The sequence below is a fragment of the Orycteropus afer genome, unplaced genomic scaffold (assembly GCF_000298275.1).
Source record: "Orycteropus afer afer isolate SDZICR_OR568_19922 unplaced genomic scaffold, OryAfe1.0 scaffold00254, whole genome shotgun sequence".
NCBI classification, from domain to species: Eukaryota; Metazoa; Chordata; class Mammalia; order Tubulidentata; family Orycteropodidae; genus Orycteropus; species Orycteropus afer.
In genome coordinates, this window is record NW_006921841.1 from 2393353 (window position 1) to 2414082 (window position 20730).

Here is a 20730-nt window from a genome sequence, read left to right on the forward strand (position 1 = left end):
TTGAACCGCCAGCCTTCTGGTTAGAAGTCAAGTGCTTAGGCACTATGCTACCAGAGCTCCTCTTGATTTCTTAATTAAGGGCAGTTGCTAAATTACCTTAATTTATGGTACATACCTGTAGTAATATACATATATAAAGGACTTCCAGAATACTGAATTAATTACCTCTCTGAACTCTAAGATGTTTCTGGAGGAGCCCTACATCTTTCTTTGTACCATCTAGGGGTAAAACATGGAGCCCATAGGTAGTACAAAGGGTTAAGCTCTCAACTACCAGCCAAAAGGTGGGCAGTTCAAATCCACCCAAAGGCACCTCAGAAGACAGCCTGGCAATCTGCTTCCAACAGGCCACCGCCTTGAAAACCCTGCAGAGCAGTCCTACTCTGCACATACGTGTTGCCCAGAGTCAGAGGTGGCTCAACAGCAGCTAATAAGAGGTAAAACAAGCTGTAGAAATTATGGTTTAGAATTACAGTTACTTCCTTAAGCTCTGAATAGCAGTTAACCCCCACTCCTTCCTCCTTCCTGGCACTATGTTCCTAATACTCTCTACACTTGATGCCGCTATTCCCACAATTAAGAACAGAAAATTCCCCTGAAAAACATCAGAGGTTGAGAACCTTGGAACACCACACAGGAGCTATGTCTCAAGGGTCCATTGCTGGTATGAATAAAGGGGGAGCTAAAAGAAAGAGAAAGGATTCAAAGAATACAGGCATTTTGAGACAGGGATCTGCAATATTCTATTACCCTCCCTTCCACCTTTTATCACTCTTCCTGGTTTTGAGTGAAAGAATGTCTAATAATAACTCCATTCTCCAGAGGGAAAAAAGTCAGAATTTTGAGGTGATTTTTTGTTATTTTTTTCCCCCAGAAAGAATTTCATATTGAATTCTAAAACTGAGAAAATAATATAAATGCATTCAACTATGCCAATAAGCCCTACTGTACTGTCAGGAGCTTTGAAGGAATTTTGATAGGAGGTGGCTTTTCTGAAATTACTAAATTAAAATGAATTATCATAACTTTCTATTTCTCAGCCAAAGTCTTCTCTTTGCTGTGTTTTTCACTCTAAAACAGTAGGAAAGGAAATGGGGAAAATAAAGGTTCATGCCCCCAATCAGTCTTGGTCCACCACCTTCCTTAGAATCATCTTTAATGATTAAGATTCTCTCCATCAAGAACTGAAGAAAGGTGACTTGGGCAGGGTTACAGCCAACAGTAGTGAAGGCACTCACGATATGAATCCTTGTTTCTTTCATCAAGGAATACCTTAGTGCTTAGCAAGAGAGATTATTTAAGCAAGGTGCCTAAATTTTCATGCATATGTGAGAGTGACAAAGAAAAGAATTCATCAAAAAGAGGAATCAACAGATAAATACAGGCAAATAAAAAGTGCTACCAGCATACTGGATTTCATTTCCTGTCATCATTCAGCTCTGATGTTTAATTATCAGAAAAATGAAACAGATGTTTCAGCTACTGGCCTTTATCATTTCCCCTCCACAGGGTTGGCGGTACAACCGGAGACATAATAGTTGTTTTCAAGTGCAGATCTGTTCAGGGCAGGGAAGAGGGGGTAGTATGCACAGAGGTAAGAACAGAGAGAAAGCTCAGAAACAGCTATTCCATCTCTGCATATTTATACTCATATTTTTGACTGCTAACCAGAAGGCTAGCAGTTCAAACCTACCAGCCACTCCTCAGAAAGACTGGGCAATCTACTTCCATAGAGATACTGCCTAGGAAAACCAAGAAGGGGTTGCTATGAGTCCGATTTGACTCTATAGCAGTGAGTTTGGTTTTTTTGGTTTAGTTTTCATCATGTCTAGTTTTCACTCAATCTAAAGTTTATTAGTTGTATCCTTTGTTTTGGCCCTCTAGTGCCACTATAACAGAAATACCACAAGTGAGTAGCTTTGACAGTGATTTATTCTCATAGTTTAGGAAGCTAGAAGTCTAAGTTCAAAGTTCCAGCTCTAAGGGCTAGGTGAAGGCCCCTCAACCTTGGGCTTCAGCTCTGCCTCTTGCTCCCAGCCCATTAACTCAGGCATCTGCTGGCTGCTAAGGCTGACAAACCCAAGGTCGACGAGTAAAATGGCACAGTCCCAAGATTATTAAGTAACACGGAAGGCCACTAGTTCAAGTCCATAGACAGTCCCAAGATCGGCAGGCAACATGGCAGGCTGCTGAATGAAGACTTGGCTACATGCAGGGTCCTAGCATATCAAAAAGCTCAGAAACCTTTCACAAAGCTTTTTCTTATATACTGGAAGCACACCACATCCCTAAGGCAGCTACACCGATGCTCCAGTAGATTCCACCATGGAGTTGATCAGTCTCATCATGGGGAATACTACACCCAGTTGGCCAGCCACTCAACCAGGCCCAGCCAAGTTGACACATAACCTTAACTACCACATCTTTGCTACACACAGATGTAGTTCATTTATTATCATTATATTGCATTCCATTGCATGAATACAGCACACTTTATTCATCTATTTGCCTGGTGATGGACATTTGGACCGTTTGGGGTCATTTAGAATAAGGCTGAACATTCTGGAACTTGTGTTCTGGTACACATATGCAGGGCTTCTTTAGGACAGATGTTCAAGAATGTTCAACCTAGGGATGGGATTGGTGAGCCATGGAGTATTTACTCCTTTGACTTTGCTAGTTACTGCCAAACTATTTCCAAAGTGCTTATACCAACATCTCACCAGCTATGAGTGAGAGTTCCAGTATATGAATACCTATATAGAAAAGTAAATAGTTTTTCTTGTTCAAATCAAAATTTATGTAGCAGATCATGAATAAGGGAAATACCGAGAATGCTTATGCTCTGGGGTACTGAAAAGCACATGGATTTTGAAACCAGACACAATTGAATCCCTGCTCCTTATTTACTAATTGTATAACTCACCCAGTGTGATTAACTTCTCAATTTCTTTTTATGTAAAACAAGGATAATATTTATCTCAGAGCGACATGAAGGATTAGATAAAAAAAATATCTGAGGAGCTCTGGTAGCATAGTACCTAAGGCACTTGACTGCTAACCAGAAAGCTGGCAGTTCAAACTCACCAGTCACTCCTCGGAAGGAAGGTTGGGCAATCTACTTCCGTAGTGATACCTCCTTGGAAACAAAGGAGGGTCGCCATGAGTCAGGTCTGACTCCACAGCACATAACAACAACAACATATCTGATACAAATTAAGGATGTAATAATTGCTAGTTCTCAATCTCATTCTTTCTCTCACTTATTTCCATAACCAGAGTTTAAGAGTCAAGTATCCAGTTTCCCTGGAGGAGTTACAAGGGCAGAGAGCTACATCTTGCAGATGTGCATGTGTGTGTGTGTGTGTGTGTGTGTGTGTTTAATGTATTTGTTTGTTTTGTGGCACCTAAGCTGAGAAACGTGTATTGAATAAATAAGAACAGAAAAGCACAAAACTTCTTTTCAGACGTATAGAACACAAAATCCAAATACCAAATCAAGTTTCTTTGTTTATTACCTGACTTACTGGTGCAATAAAAAGTAGTGCAAATTTAAAATGAGAGATCAGACAGTAACTGAAAACAACTGTCTCCAAGCTAGGCTAAAATGTGAAAAGTAAATATTTCACCAGAGTTTAATTTCACCATTTTCATTCACCCACCAAGTTCAAAAGAAATCAAGTTCCTACCTCATTCAGAAACAGGTTAAGCTGAAAGAATATTCTTAATATTCCCTTGGGGTGACACACTCACTTGAGGTTTACTCCAAGAGCTGACATTTGGTTCTTGATGATTTGAAAGCCATTTTAAAAAGTTACTAACCTCCTTTCATTCTGAGTTATTGTGCCATTTTCCAGCTTTTTTACTGTGGTCGCTAGCACTTTATTAGCATCATTGGCAAAATCTAAGTCTCGGACCTCAGACAGCGGGACAGACACAATGGCAAATGCTTCTTTATCTTCTTTTGTTTGGCATGTTCCAATCTGCAATGGGTTTTTCCATTGAGATTAGTTGTCTTTTTGTTTGGTTTTTAATAATTATGCATTATTCCTTGAGCAATAACATAGTACACAGTTTAAAAAACACAAAGTCAGAATATATAATTCAAATACAATTCCCACACACGTCATCCATTATGAAAGGCTATAAGGACACTGAGGTTTTCCATGCCTATTTCCAGTCCTGTTCCCAAAGCCCCACTTGAAACATATCCCTTTCACACCTCTCCTTTGCTTCAGTTTCAGGAGAGTAGAGAAAATGCACCCCTGGCAGTTTCTCCTGTCATACATGCAGCTACCACACTTTTTGTGCTGCATTCCCCTGAATCCCAGCACTGCTGCAACCAAGCCATTCAGTTCAGCTACCTAAGTAAGCAACTGGCAGAAATGAGTATTTAAATGAGCAACTCAATAATCTCTAGTACTAGTGATAATGGATTGTAAGGAGCTCTGGTAGAGTAGTGCCTAAGGCACTTGACTGCTAACCAGAAGGCTGGCGGTTCAACCCACCAGCCACTCCTCAGAAGGAAGGTTGGGCAATCTACTTCCGTAGTGATACTGCCTCAGAAACCCAAGGAGGGGTCTGTATGAGTCGGGTCCGACTCCACAGCACCTAATAACAAGGAACATTTGGTACCCCCAATCCTATTCATAAAGCATTTAGTTGAAAATTAAACCATTCCAAGTAATATTTACCTTCAACATAACAGGCCTCTCTTCATCTGTGTCTATGGGGATACTGGTACTGGTGACCCATGTGTTGGTACATAAATGTCTTAACCGAACATATGAATTCCTAAAAGCAAAATATTATTATTAAAGATACATAGTAAATATTTATACTGTCACACATGACATGAATATAAATACATGTTAGACTAGTAATTGACTCATGTATAGAAGAACAGTCTGCATTAAGGAACAATTCCATATTATAGACTATTTCAAAGCATGTAATATTAATACTTAGCCTAGTGGTTCTCAAAGTGTAGTCCCTGGATCAGCAGCATTAGCATCACCTGGGAACTTGTTAGAGACGCAAATTCACAGATCTTATTCCAACCCACTGAAACAGAATCTCTGGGGATAGGGCCCAAAATCTGTTTGAACAAACCCTCCAGGTGATTCTGAAGCATGCTACTTGAGAACCATTGATCAAGGAACAAACTCAGGTAAAACTACTGCCTGATCATAGTCTTGTTTTGTACTATAATCCTCTGCATGTAAAAGTTATATATGAATGTGGTAGAGTGCCTGAGAAAGGACAGCTAGAACTTTATCTAATTCAAATATTGTAATTTTTAGTCAATCTTTTATTATTATTCATTTCTGCAACAAACGTGTAAAGTGCTTTTAAAAGAAAAGGATTGTGTTAAGAACTCAGCCTTCATCCCACAACAAAAGGCAGAAAGCATTAAGGCCAATAAGAAAAAAAACAAGTGAAATACCAACAACCTCAAGGAAAGTGAGATCCATTGAATACATGTTCTGCTCATGCATATAACCCAAAACCAATTCCATTGCCATCAAGTCCATCCCAACTCATAGTAACCCTAATGGACAGAACTGCCCTATAGGGTTTCCAAGGCTGTAAATCTTTACGAAAGCAGACTCCCTCATCTTTCTCCCATATAGCAGCTGGTGGATTTGAACCACCTACCTTTTGGTTAACAGCTGAATGCCTTAACATCTACACCACCAGAGCTCCTTGTTCGTGCATTAAGGCAGATTAAAAACAAAGTGCTGGAATTTCAAAATGCAATCCTTGTCCAAATAATCAGAAATTCCAAATTTTCTATATTTTACCACTTAATATTTTCTGCACTAAATTACACAGGACATATTAGTACTCAGTTTTCTTCCCCATTATATTTTAAGCATATGGAAAGTGGAGTCACAGCTTTTTCAGCTCTGTGGCCTCTTCCCCTATTCTTACTCCTGTGCTGGTTCAATATATTCTTATTGAATCTGCCTAGATTATTGACCTCCAAACTAAAGAGATATTACATTCCAGTAGTAAAAATTTACAATTGGAAGAACTTTGGAAATCAAGTAACTCTTTAGCACCAATGCCACAGAAATCTGTTGTCTTTAAGACCTTGATATAATCTGAATGTCTAAAATATGAAGGCATAGTAGCACAGTAATAGAGAATATAAACTCCACACATTCCAGGATCAAATTCCAATTCAAGTGTATAATCCTAGCCAATTAATGTTATCACTCTAAGCCAGTAGTTCACTAATTTTGCTGGACATTATAATCACCTGGAAAGCTTTTACAAACTGTCCCCCACCAATGCCCAAGTTTTACCACATACCAATTAAATCAGAAAGTCTGGGATTGGGAGCCAAGCATCAATACTATTTAAAGATCCCCTGTATGGCCAGTGCCTAAGGCATTTGACTGCTAACCAGGAGGTTGGCAGTTCAAACCCACCAGCCACTTCATGGAAGGAAGATGGTTCACTCTATTTCTGTAAAGATTTACTGCCTCAGAAACACAATGGGGGTCACTATGAGTTGGAATCGACTTGATGGCATTGGTTTTTTGTTTGTTTTTTGTTTTGTGTGTGTGTGTGTGTGTGTGTGTTCCAATGTACAGCAAACTTGGGGAATCAGTGCTCTAGGATCTTGATACTCAAAGTCTAGTGTGTAAACCAGTTGCTTCAGCATCACCTGAAGAGCTGTTAAAAATGTAGAATCTCAGGCCCCACCCTAAACTAAGTGAATCAAAATCTGCAATGTAATCTAGATCATTCATAAACACATTGAAATTTGAGAAGCATTGGACTATAGACTCCAAATTGGAATGACCTGGGTAATATTTAAAAAAAAAAAAAAAAAAAGGGGAAAAACCTGTATCCCAACCCTGAGATTCAAATTTCATTTGTCTTAGTACAGCCTGGGAACCAAGAGTTTTTGAAGTCACACAGGTGATTCTAATTTACAACTAACATGAGAAGCACTGCTCTAAACTTCTATTTCCTGATCTATAAAATAGGTTGCTGCCAGGATTAAATAAGATAATGTTTACAAATAACTTGACACAGGGTTTAACATATAGAAAGTATTCAACAGTTATGAGTAGTAATCTTAATATTAGCTTTAATATAAATAATGACAAATTAATCCATGTTAATACAAAATTGTGTACTATACTGAGAAGTCCTTTAACAGTTCTGGATAGTAATAGATTAACACCTCCATATACAGCTAGATTCAGGGTCCTTGTTACAGGTCACTCACTTTAGAGTGAGATCCTTTCATCATTTCTTTAAGCAAACTCTCTTGGTTAGAATTTTAGAAGGACTCCATTTTTGCCAAATCTGAAATTAATCAAGTCATAGTAAGGACTGATTAAGGTTCCAATACTTGGAAGAGAATACCATGCACCTAGATGACGTCAAACCTTTGGAGGAGATCTCTTAAGGTCAAGAGTAAGCCCCATTTCTCATGAACGTGAATGGCCATGAGGCACCCAGGGAAACTCAAGTCAGCTGCAGTGTCTCTCAGCAACTTTTTAACCTCCTTGAAAGAAACCTACACAACAATATCTGCATTTGTGTGTAGGCAGCTTCGGCTTAACCACTGTCATCTGCCAAAGGCCAAGTACAATAATGTTCCATCAAGGACAATTTAGAACCAGACCACTAGACTACTAATATGGGCAAGATTCCTCTTTGCATCTAGAGAGTACATCCTTGTGCTATTGTTGGAAAGTAAAGAGATTTATGCAAAAAAAAAAAAAAAAAAAAAAAGCTTACTTATGATAGTCAAATTTCAAGAAAAAGAAAATGTCTTACATTATTAAGTCCTTATTAAGCTACCTTATGGCCAGTTCTCTTCTCCCCACCTTCCCCTCCCCTCCCCCATTGGCTTCCTTACTGGTCCTTAAACACACCTGGTAAATTTTAATATTTGTGCACTTCCTGTCACTGCTGCTTCAAATCCTCTTCCACAGATGGACAAGACATGACCTCTCAATTCATTCAGTTCTTTTCTCAAATATCTCAACTCAAAGAGACCGTTTCTAAAACATGGTCTCCCCATAGCCTGCAATTTTTAAAATAGAACTCACCATAACCTGCAATTTTTCCTTAAAACATTTTTAATACCTAACCATATATTTCTTGTTTACTAATTTATTATTTATAGACTATCTCCCACTTGAGAGTGCCATGAAAGCAAGCGCATAATACCTCCATATAAAGCTAGACTCTGGGTCCTTGTTATAGGTCTACGCATTTCATAGTGAGATCCTTTTTTCACTGTTATCTTCCCTCTTCCCAGTGACTAGGGTAATGGCTAGAATATAACAGATAGTTAATAAATGTCTGACTGAATGATTGAATAAATGAAAGAATGAATGAATAAATTATTAAATTGGGATATTTAATATAATAAAAATAAATTACACAAATAATGATAGAAATGTTTTCATATTTCATATTAGTAACCAAAGGCTATACAAGAATAGAATAAATGAGTCTTATGAACTTTTCAGAATGTCTTTGGTCCTGCACATTTTAATTATTTCCAAGAATAAAACAAATTATGTTAACCCTCTCACAAAAGAGGCATGTTTTCCACACTTGTTCTTCATTTATGCTTACTCTATGTCACAAAAATGATATTAATATTATGGTTTTAATTCCTCATCTAATGATAAAATTATTCAAAGACACATTCTCCTTTAGCCATATCTTTTTGTTTACCTTGGAACTAGGCAGTCAGCTCTCTGAAGAGTTGTGGCATCTAATTCAAAAAGAGATGCAATGTCATTTCCATGTGGGACTGAGACCAAAGTGTACATGATCTTCTCCCCTGCTTGGCGTTTTTTCTTTGTGGTTGGGAGGTCTCCATCTCTCTGTTAAGAAGGTACAAAGTTATTTACTTTTATCAGATTTCTTACTGCACTCTCCAAACAATCTGGAGATAAGGTTTAAATTTGCATATTATTTCTTCATTGAGTTGTATCAGTGCATATTTCACATCATCCAGAAAGAGTTGCTTAGACTTGACACCTCTGAGATAATTATTATCAACAGTATTATCAACAGTGATAAGTTAGACACTCCTAGAGGGTGGTTTGATCATTAAGGCTCTAATAGTCACAACAGCTATAGCCCCATCCCTTATGTTAAACACAATTACAGAGTAGTAACTCTAACCATCCCACATTAAAAATAAACACAGAGATAAGAGAGTATGTTGAATTATCTAGATTTCATACATTAAAGACTAAGTGTGCAAGTGTTTCAGAGTTCATGCTCCAAATCCCAAAACAAACTGACAATGTTTCCATTCAGTTCACTGATTTTTCCATTAAATCTAAAGATATATAATTGCATAAAAAGTGAAATAAAATAAGATCTTCACAAATAGAATCCCTCACTGTAATGTGGACTCAGTCAATACTTCTGGCACCCCTTACCATTTGACACAGGCAACTCAAGATTGATCATTAAGCATTTTCACTTGAATTGCTCCAACCCCCAAGACCCCATGGAAAACTTTTATTTCAAGAAACTAAAATGTAATACAACAAATGTAATATCATCTTGGTAATTTAAGTATTTAAACATACTTACGTGTACTTATTAAAACAAATGAAATTTGAAAAATAGAGACACAGAGAGAGAATCATTGTACCATCACAAGAAGGTATATGAAAGTAGGTGAGGAAATGAATGGTTAAAAAGCAAATGAAAGATTTTTCAAACAATTGCTTTTTGAATTGCTGGTTTGCTGAAGATCACGGCAGGACATTCATAGAGTTCCATTCCTTGCCCTCCAATATTGTGAATATCATTTTCCTGCAGAAAACACCTGCATTTTAGTTTAGTTTCTAGTGTCTTCTGTAAATGGTGCACAGATTGATAGCACCACTGAACTGTGAACAAGCAGAGAGAAGTGACAGGGTCCCTAAGAAGGAGTAGGACTGCTCTCTGCTAAATTCCACATAGCCCAGGACCACCTGGTAACTCCTGTCATCTTTGCTTTATGTATATGTCTTCTGCAGAGACCAAAATTCAGAGTTAAATGAAGGGAGTCTGGCAAACTCTCTGCAGGTGATTTGATCTCCATAACAGTTGTTTTTAATTAGTAAATATGAACTATCGTTATTAATCAGAAAAAGGGAGAAAGCTTTTGGGATTTTTTGTTTGTTTCCTTAACGTACTTTGCATTTTAAGGGAGAGTGGGGAGGTAGGAAAGAAAGAAATGCAGAAACAATAAGCAAATTATACTTTTCAATTTACACAAAGCTTCTCACAAAGCTGTTCTTTGGTTCTTCTCATTAATCTCACAAGAAAACATTGACAGATAGGAAGGTAAGCATTATCATTTCCATTAAACAAAAAGGTGAGTACAGTTACCTACCAGGAGGAGGAGGATGAGGGAAAGGTAGGAATGGTGGAGGAAGAACTAAAGGGGAAGGGGAGAAGAGGTAGAGAGAGAAGGAGATGAGGAGAATGAAGGGGGAACGATTGGGAAAGGAAAGGGGAAAACGGGGAAGGAGAAGAGAGCAATGAGTGGTAGTAGTAAATGTTCAACCTCAAATTCAACTGGCCAGGCTTCAATTCTAGCTAGCCAGAGCCAGGGGTCTAAAACCCTTAAACACTGAATGAGTCACTTTTCAAAGGCTAGACATGAACTCATGGCCAAGAACCTTCCTCAGGTTTTCTGAAAAAAATTCTCTTGGATCATGAGTCCCATTGTCACAGTTCTTCACACTGAAGGCATTAAGTCTGAGAAGTGAAAACAAAATTCTAGGAAGGGCAGAAACACCCTCCCACCCTGGGAGAAAACCAAAAACAAACCCACTGCCATCTAGTCAATTCTGACTCAAAGCAATCCCCACTGCGTTTCCAAAGCGGTAAATCTTTACGGAAGTAGATTGCACCATTGTCCTACCATGGAACAGCTGGTGGGTTTGCACCACCAACCTTCTAGTCAGCAGTCAAATGCCTTAGGCACTACACCACTAGAGCTCCTTATCCTAGGAGAAGATGATTTAAATGTCTTTAATTAACCCAACAATAAGAGCAGTTTGGCCAGCCATATGAGTTGGAAGAGATGGTTGCCCAGGTGATAGGACAGCTTAGGATCATGGAATCACAAGTTGGGGAAAGGTCTTTAGAGATGGTTGTGAGTTGAAAAGACCTATTCTCAAATAAGAGAGCTCTGGTAGCATAGTGCCTAAGGCACTTGACTACTAACCAGAAGGCTGGTGGTTCAAACCCACCAGCCACTCCTCAGAAGGAAGGTTGGGCAATGTACTTCCATAGTGATGCTGCCTCAGAAACCTAAGGAGGGGTCACTATGAGTCGGGGCCGACTCGACGGCACAGAACAACAACATTCCCAAATAAATTTCTGCAAGTATCCTGTCAAACGAAATTCTATTACCTGTAATTTATTCATTTGGGTTTTGAAAACATTTTGAGTTTTATTACCAATTAAAATTCAGACAACCTTATTCATCTGCTGCAATTCTATTCCCACAAGGATTTGGAAGCAAACTCCCAAAAGAAAGTAACTAGTTGGAATGGGAAGGTAGAAATGCGGGCAGGGTGAAGAGGGAGAAATAAGTGTGTACACTTGAAGAGAAACAGTAGTATACAAAAAAAAAAAAAGGGCCTATGACCCAGTTTTGTTGGCAAGGTCTTTTCACTGGTGGGAAAAATAGTATCTAAAATATATATGGCTTAATAAGGACTGAGTACTGTGAATTAATATTATTATCCTCATTATATAGATAAGCAAACTGAGACTTTAGGAGTTCAGTTCACATAACTATCATGTGTTAGAACTGAAAATCCAACCTAGTTCTAGCCAATTCCATAGTCTTCGTTGTAATTATTTTGCTCCTGTGGTATCATGATAATTAAGAAGCTTCCAGACCATCAGCTAACATCTTGAGAAGACAAACATAATTATTTCTGCAGGTTCGCATTTTGCTCTCTACTTTTATGACCATCTATTCCTGGACATACTATTTCTTTTAATAAAAGGAAGATGCCAAGACAATTCAATAGGAAGAAATCATCTTTTCATCAAATGGGGCTGGGACAATTGGATCTTCACATGCAAAAAAATCAAGTTAGGCCCTACCTCACACTACATATGAAAGTTAATTCAGAGTAAGTCAAAGAAGTAAATATGGGAGCTAAAGCTACAAAACTCTTATAAGAAAACATAGGAGTAAATCTTTTTGATTAGAGTTAAGCATGATTTTAGCTATGACACAAAAGGCATAAGGGACAAAAGAAAAAGTAGACAAATTAGTTGCTGTTGTTGTTGTTGTTGTTGTTGTTTGCCGTCGAGTCGGCCCCAACTCATAGGGACCCCTCCTTGGGTTTCCGAGGCAGTATCACTACGGAAGTAGGATTGCCCAACCTTCCTTCAGAGGAGTGGCTGGTGGGTTTGAACCGCCAGCCTTCTGATGAGCAAGTGCCTTAGGCACTATGCTACCAGAGCTCCTTAGACAAATTAGACTTCACCAAAATTTTTTTTAAAAGTGTGCTTCAAAGGAGAAGGAAGGAGGGAAGGAACTCAAATGTGTGTTGTGTGGTTGATCTCCACCAGGCAGCTCAACATGAAAATCCAGGTATCACAGCAAGATACCAATGACAAAGAAGGATTTTTTCCCAGGACAGCCTGAAGTCTAATGGTAACACACAAACTACATACACTGCTATCTACCTAAAACTGCAAAAAAAAAAAAACCCTCACTGTCATCGAGTTGTTTCTGACTCAAAGCAACCCTTCCTTGGGCTTCTGAGGCAGTATCTCCATGGAAGTAGATTGCCCAATTTTCCTTCTGAAGACTGGCTGGTGGCTTTGAACCCCCAGCCTTCTGGTTAGCAGTCAAATGCCCTAGGCACTACAGAAATAGCCAAGGCAAGAAAGCCTCAGCAGGCTCTACGCAATCTTCATTTCTTCCTTCTCAGTAGTAAAAACTGTGGTGACATCTGTTATCAAAAATGATAATGATCACGATGAAAAAGAAGGCAGGGAAAGAGGAAGAAGTTTAAAGAGAGAAAGTTATAATTCTGAAAGGATAGAAAGCAAAGTTATTTTTAAATGTATCCTCAATAACATGAAAACATGGGGTGGGGTGGGGAATAAACCCAGACAATAACAATCATAAAGAGTTTTTTTTCCTGGGTTTTGCAGTATTACAGGCAAAAAATGAACAAACAATACATAAGTGGTTTTAATTCCTGAGAAAGATAGCAAGATTTCCTCAGAATATAAAATCACAAATATTAAATAAGATTAGTCACTTGTAGAAATAACCCAAGGGATTTTGTGAATATGTGGCCAATGAGATTTGGGTAGAAGTGGCTTAAGTGGAGTATTGGAAAGACACCAATAACATATGATTAACTAAGGAAAATAAAGCCCAATCAATTATACTAAACCACATTTGCAAAAGGCTTTAATAACAGAAGATCAACATGAATCCTAAATAAATGCAGGGAGTCAATGAGCAAGAATTTGACAGTGTCTCCCACCAGTGCCCAATATAGATGGTGCCTGACAAAGGGAAGGGATATTACAGTCTTCCTGGAAGAATACCTGTCTCTAAAAGGAATATGTGTATGTAATTCCCTGAGCCTCCTGAACAGCAATCTTCTGATTATAATTTAGCTTTTAACATAGATTATCATTGAAGGAAAATGCACTGATTAACTGACCTATTTAGGTCTACTTAACAAATGGAAGTTGCCATATACATCAGTAACTTGTGAGTTCATTTAAAATATATACATATATCCACTGCTACCTAGTCAATTCCAACTCACTGCAACCCTACAGGACAAAGTAGAATTCCCCCCATAGGGTTTCCAAGGCTGTAAATCTTTACCAGAGCCAACTGCCTCATCTTTCTCTTGTTGGGTGGCTAGTGGGTTCAAACCACCAACCTTCAGCAGCTGAATGCATTAACCACTATGCTGCACAAGTCAATCCTCCTGCATCCCCTCCCCTTTTAGAATACAAACAAAGTGAATTTTCTAGGCTTTTAAAAAAGATCAGATCCATATTCCTAAAGACTGTCATCCTATACCACGTCCCTTGTATGTCTGGCCATAGGAGGTAACAAGAGTAGTCAGAGGCCTCTATTTTGAAGGCACTTGACTGCTAACCAGAAGGCTGACGGTTCAAACCCACCAACCACTCCTCGGAAGGAAGATGGGACTATCTACTTCCATAGTGATACTGCCCCGGAAACCCAAGGAGGGGTCGCTATGAGTCAGGTCTGACTCAATGGCACATAACAACAACAACAATCTGTAACAATAAGAATTTTCCTAAACATACAAATTTCACTTTGTTGTTGTTGTTATGTGCCGTCGAGTCAGCCCTGACTCATAGCGACCCCTCCTTGGGTTTCCAAGGCAGTATCACTACGGAAGTAGGATTGCCCAACCTTCCTTCCGAGGAGTGGCTGGTGGGTTTGAACCGCCAGCCTTCTGGTTAGCAGTCAAGTGCCTTAGCCACTACGCTACCAGACCTCCCACAAATTTCACTAGTTAGGGCTAATTAAAAGAGATCTTCTGTTACGAGTGTTATATAAGAGCTGTGGTTTTATTTTATTATTTAGGATAAGTGGAATCCCTAAATAGTTTTCTTAGGTTTTTGTCAAAAAGCCTTAATGAATAGGTAAGTTCCACTCATAAGCAGCATAACAATTGATTATATATGATAAAAGTTTCTAATACATTTGCAGGTTTTAACTCTTAATTTGCTTAACAAACTCTCCTTCGTAAATAATTTGAAAGTAAATTTCAAGCCAGCCCCTAGGAATGTTTAATTAATGAAATCTGAACAATGAGGTATAATGTACAATTTTTCAATTTTAGAAATCAAACTTCAACACAAAAGAAAATCAATAATTATATCTTTATAAAATGAAGACAGTCCAGTTCAAAATTTGTATGTGGCTGTTTGTATATAAACCCTCACTGTAAGTAAAAAAAAGACCACAGTAATACTAGTTCCCTAAACAGAATTACAAAGAACTCTGGTGGCACAGTGCCTAAGGCATTTGACTGCTAACCAGAAGGTTGGCAGTTCAAACCCACCAGCCACTCCATGGAAGGATGACTGGGTAATCTACTTCTGATTTACCGCCTCAGAAATCAAAAGGAGTAGCTATGAGTTGGAATCGACTCAATGGCAATGAGTTTGGTTTTTAGAAACGGAATTACAGAAACACAAATAGCTCCCTTTTGCATCATGAAAATACATTAAGGTACAGAATCGATTTGATGGCACACATCAACCACTGCAACAGAGCTTAAACAGGTATTAAATTTTACATCAGCCAGCTCTCCGAAACACACTCATTTTGGACAATGGGAGGCCTCTTTACCAGAGCCAACTGCCTCATCTTTCTCTTGTTCGGTGGCTGGTGGGTTCTAAAATCCCTCAAGAAAAGCAGGCAGAGTAAACTAATGGCTCTCCTTGCTTCTGCTGCCTGTCCTGGGGCCTGCCAGTGGCAGCACAGCAGTTAGCTTCTGTGACACCTTCTCTGTTGACTCATTTGTGAGTCATCAAATTTTTAGCAGAGACATTGCAATTCTGTTGTTAGGAGTCAGAAACATTCTGTAAGAGCTGTTACATTGCGGGGAATTGCAGTCAGTGTCATGAAACAAAATGTGTATGAACTGCTGTATGGAAAATGAATTTGTTCTGCAAACTCTCACCCAAATCACAATACAAATTAAAAATATGTTTAAAAAGAAACAATATATGTGTTTTCACAGCTGATTCCAACTGGTATGTTCAGCCACAGCAGCATCATGAAGTGTAAGCGTCTGGGTTTTTGCTCAGATTCTCCAGCGTTCTCACTGCTGATTTCATGTAATCAGATACAACACAGCAATTTTAAAGCAGTCGGTACTTTTTCTTTTGCCATGTTTCCTTAACAAACTGTTACTCTCAGACTAACTCCAACTATGACCCTGATGCTTTCTTTTTCTTATCACTTCACCACTAAGGAATATATAGTCTTCTCAAGGACATTCTGGAGTCTTCTTTGAGAATCTGGTAATAGCGCCTCCAAAAAAAAATCTACAGGATAAAATGTTCAAGTGCATTTCAGCAAAGTTCCTTGGTTCTTGAAACATTTCTGCTTTTGTTGTTGTTAGCTGACATTGAGTCAACCCAACTTATGGTAACCCCATACACCATAAGCAAAGCACGGTCAAGTCCTATGCCATCATCAGGATTGGCTGCAGGCTGGAACACTGTGATCCATAGTTTTATTCAAGTGATTTCCAGAAGTAGATTACCAAAATTTTCTTCCCAGCCTGTCTTATTCTAGAAGCTCCAATGAAACCTATTCTGCATCATAGCAACCCACAAGCCTCCACTGACAGATGGGTGGTAGCTGCACATGAAGTACTTTGCCCAGCAACTGAGCCCAGGCCTCCCACGTGGAAAGTTAAGAATTCTACCACTGAACCACCAATCCAGCCATGGTTCTCAACCTGGGGAGACTTTGCCCTTCTCCAGGGGGTATGTGCAATTTCTAGGGCACTTTCAGTTGCTGCAACTACACAAGGAGGTGCTACTGGCATCTAGTGAGTAGAAGCCAATGAGGCTGCTAAACATTCTACAATGCACGAGACAGCCCCCTACAGCAAAGCATTATCCAGTCCAAAATGTCAGTAGTGTTAAGGCTGAGAAATCCCAGGACAGACAAAAGACAGTGCCACAAAAAATCAGATTGCATTCCACATAAATTTGGTAATATTAAAATGGGTTGTATTATTTACAAAATTTAAAAAAAAAAAACCCTTCAAAGAGCCATTTGAAAAGATATAGCCTTTCAAGGAGAAGAAATTAATGACTGTCAGGTTCCCAGCTGGGCTTGACACAGTTCCAATGTTTACAGTGTCCCTGTGGAGGCTGCACATTTGTAAGATTGGAAATAATAGATTCCTTTGTAGAATAAATACAGCAATTTGGGTCTTAATGGGAACTCTGATACACGCTGCCCCATTTTAGCACTATGCATTAACCTTTGAAACTTTAAAAATGGAAGGCAACATTTTGATAAAGTTTTCTAAATTACAGGAAAAATATTAACTGGGCATTAAATAGACAATACAGGGAAAATTAGGAAAGAAAAAATTATCATGATCACACTGAACTCAGTGTTACTGGAACCCAAATCTGAGGTGAGAAAGCATTCTGTTTGGGGAAATTGATTTCATACATCAAAGGCGGAAGATAAACTCTAATTGTGCCTTTGTTTTATTCTTTAGACGGAAACATAATTATTGTTAAGTGGCAAATCGTACATAAAATGAGAAGCCATATTGTTAGCTTTGTAGTTCCCCAGTCTCAAGTCAGTTTACTTTCAAGCTAGAGATTTTGGAGAAAAAATTAAATCAAGCATCTCTAGGTGGATGTCTCTCTGTGATGAGAGATGGAATCCAGTCATAAACAGCAAAAGCAGACCCACCTGTCTTGTAGGCAGTTAAGGTCTTATTTGTGACAAGTGCAAAAACAGGTAAGAGTGCTCTTTCCTACCTTGAAAGAGGCCCACGCCTACCCACATGGTTAGGTTCCAAAGACCACGTTATTTTGCAAAAATCGGCATTGCATAAAAATGGAGGATGACCACATCAGACAACAAAATGGAGAATGATCCATAATTACATAACCACCAAACCACTGGAATCATGGCCCATGCAAGTTGACATATAACCTTAACCATCACAGCCAGCGTTACCCTAGCCCTCACACCTCTGCATTCTTTACTGCTGGCATATTAAAGACATATGTCAGTGATGCACAAAATAGTAGGATAGTATACTGATTTTCACTATTGTCGTACATATGAAATATTAAATAACAAGGTAGTCAATAAATGAGGCGTAAGTGTAAAGAAGTTGTATTTGGGAATAAAAAAAAATAATCTATCAAATCTAAATAAAAGGCTGATTAGCACAAACAGTAAAACTTCACCATGGATTCATGACTTATTCATAGTCTCTGTGCTGCTCTGTAAACCTTTACACTCCATGTTTTCCCACTCTATTCTACCCAGAACCATCAGCAGCATCACCAATTGGAATGTAGCACAAAGGGGATGAGCACAGAGATTTAACTCAATCGAAAAATGTGGAGATTTAATATGATATCCTTTTAATATAAACTATTTACATTTTTAGCCTACTAACATCTTTCATTCTAAGAGTTTCCATTTGTCTGATCTTATTTTATCCTCCTGCTGTCAGTTGAAGTATGTAAGGAAAACAACCTCGTCCCATCTTACAGGAGGGAAAGTGAGTCTCAGGAAAACTATCTGACTTGTCCAAGTATAGCTTTGCACAGTAAGTTCTTTCTAACTCCCTCTTACTGAGATGCCTCATCATTCCCTCATGGTGTGCATTCTCTCTTGATGCAATGAATAACTTTTTAACTACAGGTATGTTCCTGATGGGTTTTGGGGGGGAACCATGGACAAGCATATAATAAAAAACAAAGAAACCATAGTTCATAGTCAACTTTTTAAACATTTTATCATTTTCCTAGATTATAGGAAAGAAAGAACCCAACTATCATTCAAGAGAACCATTCAAAATAGTTCACCATCCATTTGAAAACCAAGGGGAGAAGATTCTACACAGTGTGATATAATTGAATTAAAAATAGAAATTCCAATTGATCTAATAAGCCTACTTATATTTTTAGTTTTTTGACATAAATTAAAGTTTTCATTGCACCAATGACATGACACTTTAGCTTCATTTCTATTATAAGCCTTATAGTCAGTTGGAATGAGGAGTCAAACAGGATTTAATTAGATCCAGAAATGCTGATTATTCACCTCCTCCATGCCAATATAAAACATAAAGCTATGTACCAATGAAATGCAGTCATTTTAATTAATCATTCCAACTATTTCTATCAAAGGGTTGAATTTTGATGATGCAGTAATAATACTTACCATTCCAAAAGGAAATTCCTAAGAAAATTGAGTTACATACTTACAGACTGTCTACATTACATCAAAATATCTAACTGAAGAGCTTTAAAAAAAAAAAAAAGCAGTCCATCTCTCAGTTTTATCTCCATCATATCGAATGTCCTGAATTACTGAAATTTTGACTGAGTAAAGAAGTCATGTTGACATCATGAAGTGATAAGTCTACGGAGTTATCTTATTTATAGAGTATGATGAAATCAAAAAGGTGAGTTATAATAAATATTTTAGTGAAAACTGACTTTAAAATGAGGTGGGGTTTTTTTTGTTTTTTTTTTAAGTAGAATACTTTATAAAACCAGAAAAACATTCATCTAGCTGCTCGATGTTTCAATTTCCCTCTGTAAATAAAATCCAACTATTTTGAATCCAAACAGATGTCTTCTTGTTCCATTTTATCATCATGCTATAACTCCATTTCTCCATTCTAATTTCCATGCACTTCTCGAAAATAAGTCTAAACCATTGATTGTATCTATCAGATGTCAGTTGCCTTTAGCACTCAATCACAAATGGCTTCCAAGGTACTAGAAATCTCCCTAAATACCAGTTACTGGACATCTTCTTATAATCTAACCCAAATGCTCTTTTACAATTTATCTTTGATCCACAGCCTATACACAGAGAATGTCTCTCAAGAGTCCCTACCCATCTCAATTTTCCATTTGTTCTTATAAATATAAACAATATACTTGGGATTTGTTGGAGAAGAAACCATCGTACTCACCACATTTTTTCCTTCACTTTGAGCATCTCGATAATCAGGATTAAGCTAAAAAGAAAAAAAAAAAAGGAATTTTGAATTGTATAAAAAGTACACTAACAAGACCAGTGATCTTTAAATTCAATTCACTATGAGCTCCAGTAGCATAGTGCCTAAGGCACTTGATTGCTAATCAGAAGGCTGGCAGTCCAAACTAATCAGCCACTCCTCAAAGAAAGGTCAGGCAATCCACTTCCATAGTGATACCACCTCAGAAACACAAGGAGGGGTCACTATGAGTCAAGTCCAACTAAACAACACATAACAACAACAACAACAATGCAATCCTTAAATAAATGTAATAAAAAGGAAGCTAAGAAGAAAATGATTAGAAAAATGACAGTTTAAAATATTATTTTCAAACACTACTTGCAGAAGAGTTAAAATGCCATGTTTAGGACCTTTGTTTTATATCAGAACTGTTGACATTTTTGAACAAATGAGAACTGACAATCTGAACTTCTCTGGGGAACCATTCAAGAGAGTTCGCCATCTTCCTTGTCTCAAAATCAGTCATTTACCAGTAACACAGACACAAATTTAAAAATACAGATCAAAGTTTTAACAATGATTCAGGGTTACGCTCCACATGTTATACACACAAGGAAAAGAACATAGAGCAAAGAAGGAACTGTAGATAGTTGGCCAATACACCACAGCTATTGAAATTAACAAACAAAACCGCATGTTGTTGGGCTTTAGAGGGAGAGTAGAGCTTAGGGATCATTCAGATGAGAAAAACTGAATTATTAATATGTTGGGTGTTGGCCCATAGAACATCTAGCTGGTTAGAATCCATAACTGCTGATTCCCACCGACTATTACAGTCTCTAAAGTATGTCTTAGATGTGCCAAAATAACTAGTTGAATAATTTGTAAAACAACATTTTCCTAAGATTTTCTTCTCCAAATAATCAGTTTTCCAATTGATTTAATCATCTTAATTCGAATCACTTGG

The 20730-nt window shown here is 38.0% G+C and overlaps 1 protein-coding gene across 1 annotated transcript in view; it reads right to left on the bottom strand.

The window, feature by feature from the left end:
- ITPR2 (inositol 1,4,5-trisphosphate receptor type 2) overlaps window positions 1-20730 on the bottom strand; it is a 724583-nt gene that overhangs the window by 476796 nt on the left and 227057 nt on the right. The window contains exons 10-13 of the mRNA XM_007949781.2: window positions 19737-19781; window positions 8716-8867; window positions 4695-4794; window positions 3823-3983 (exon numbers count right to left, since the gene is read on the bottom strand). Of these exons, the coding sequence (XP_007947972.1) occupies window positions 3823-3983; window positions 4695-4794; window positions 8716-8867; window positions 19737-19781 (458 nt within the window). The remainder of the gene's footprint in view (window positions 1-3822; window positions 3984-4694; window positions 4795-8715; window positions 8868-19736; window positions 19782-20730) is intronic.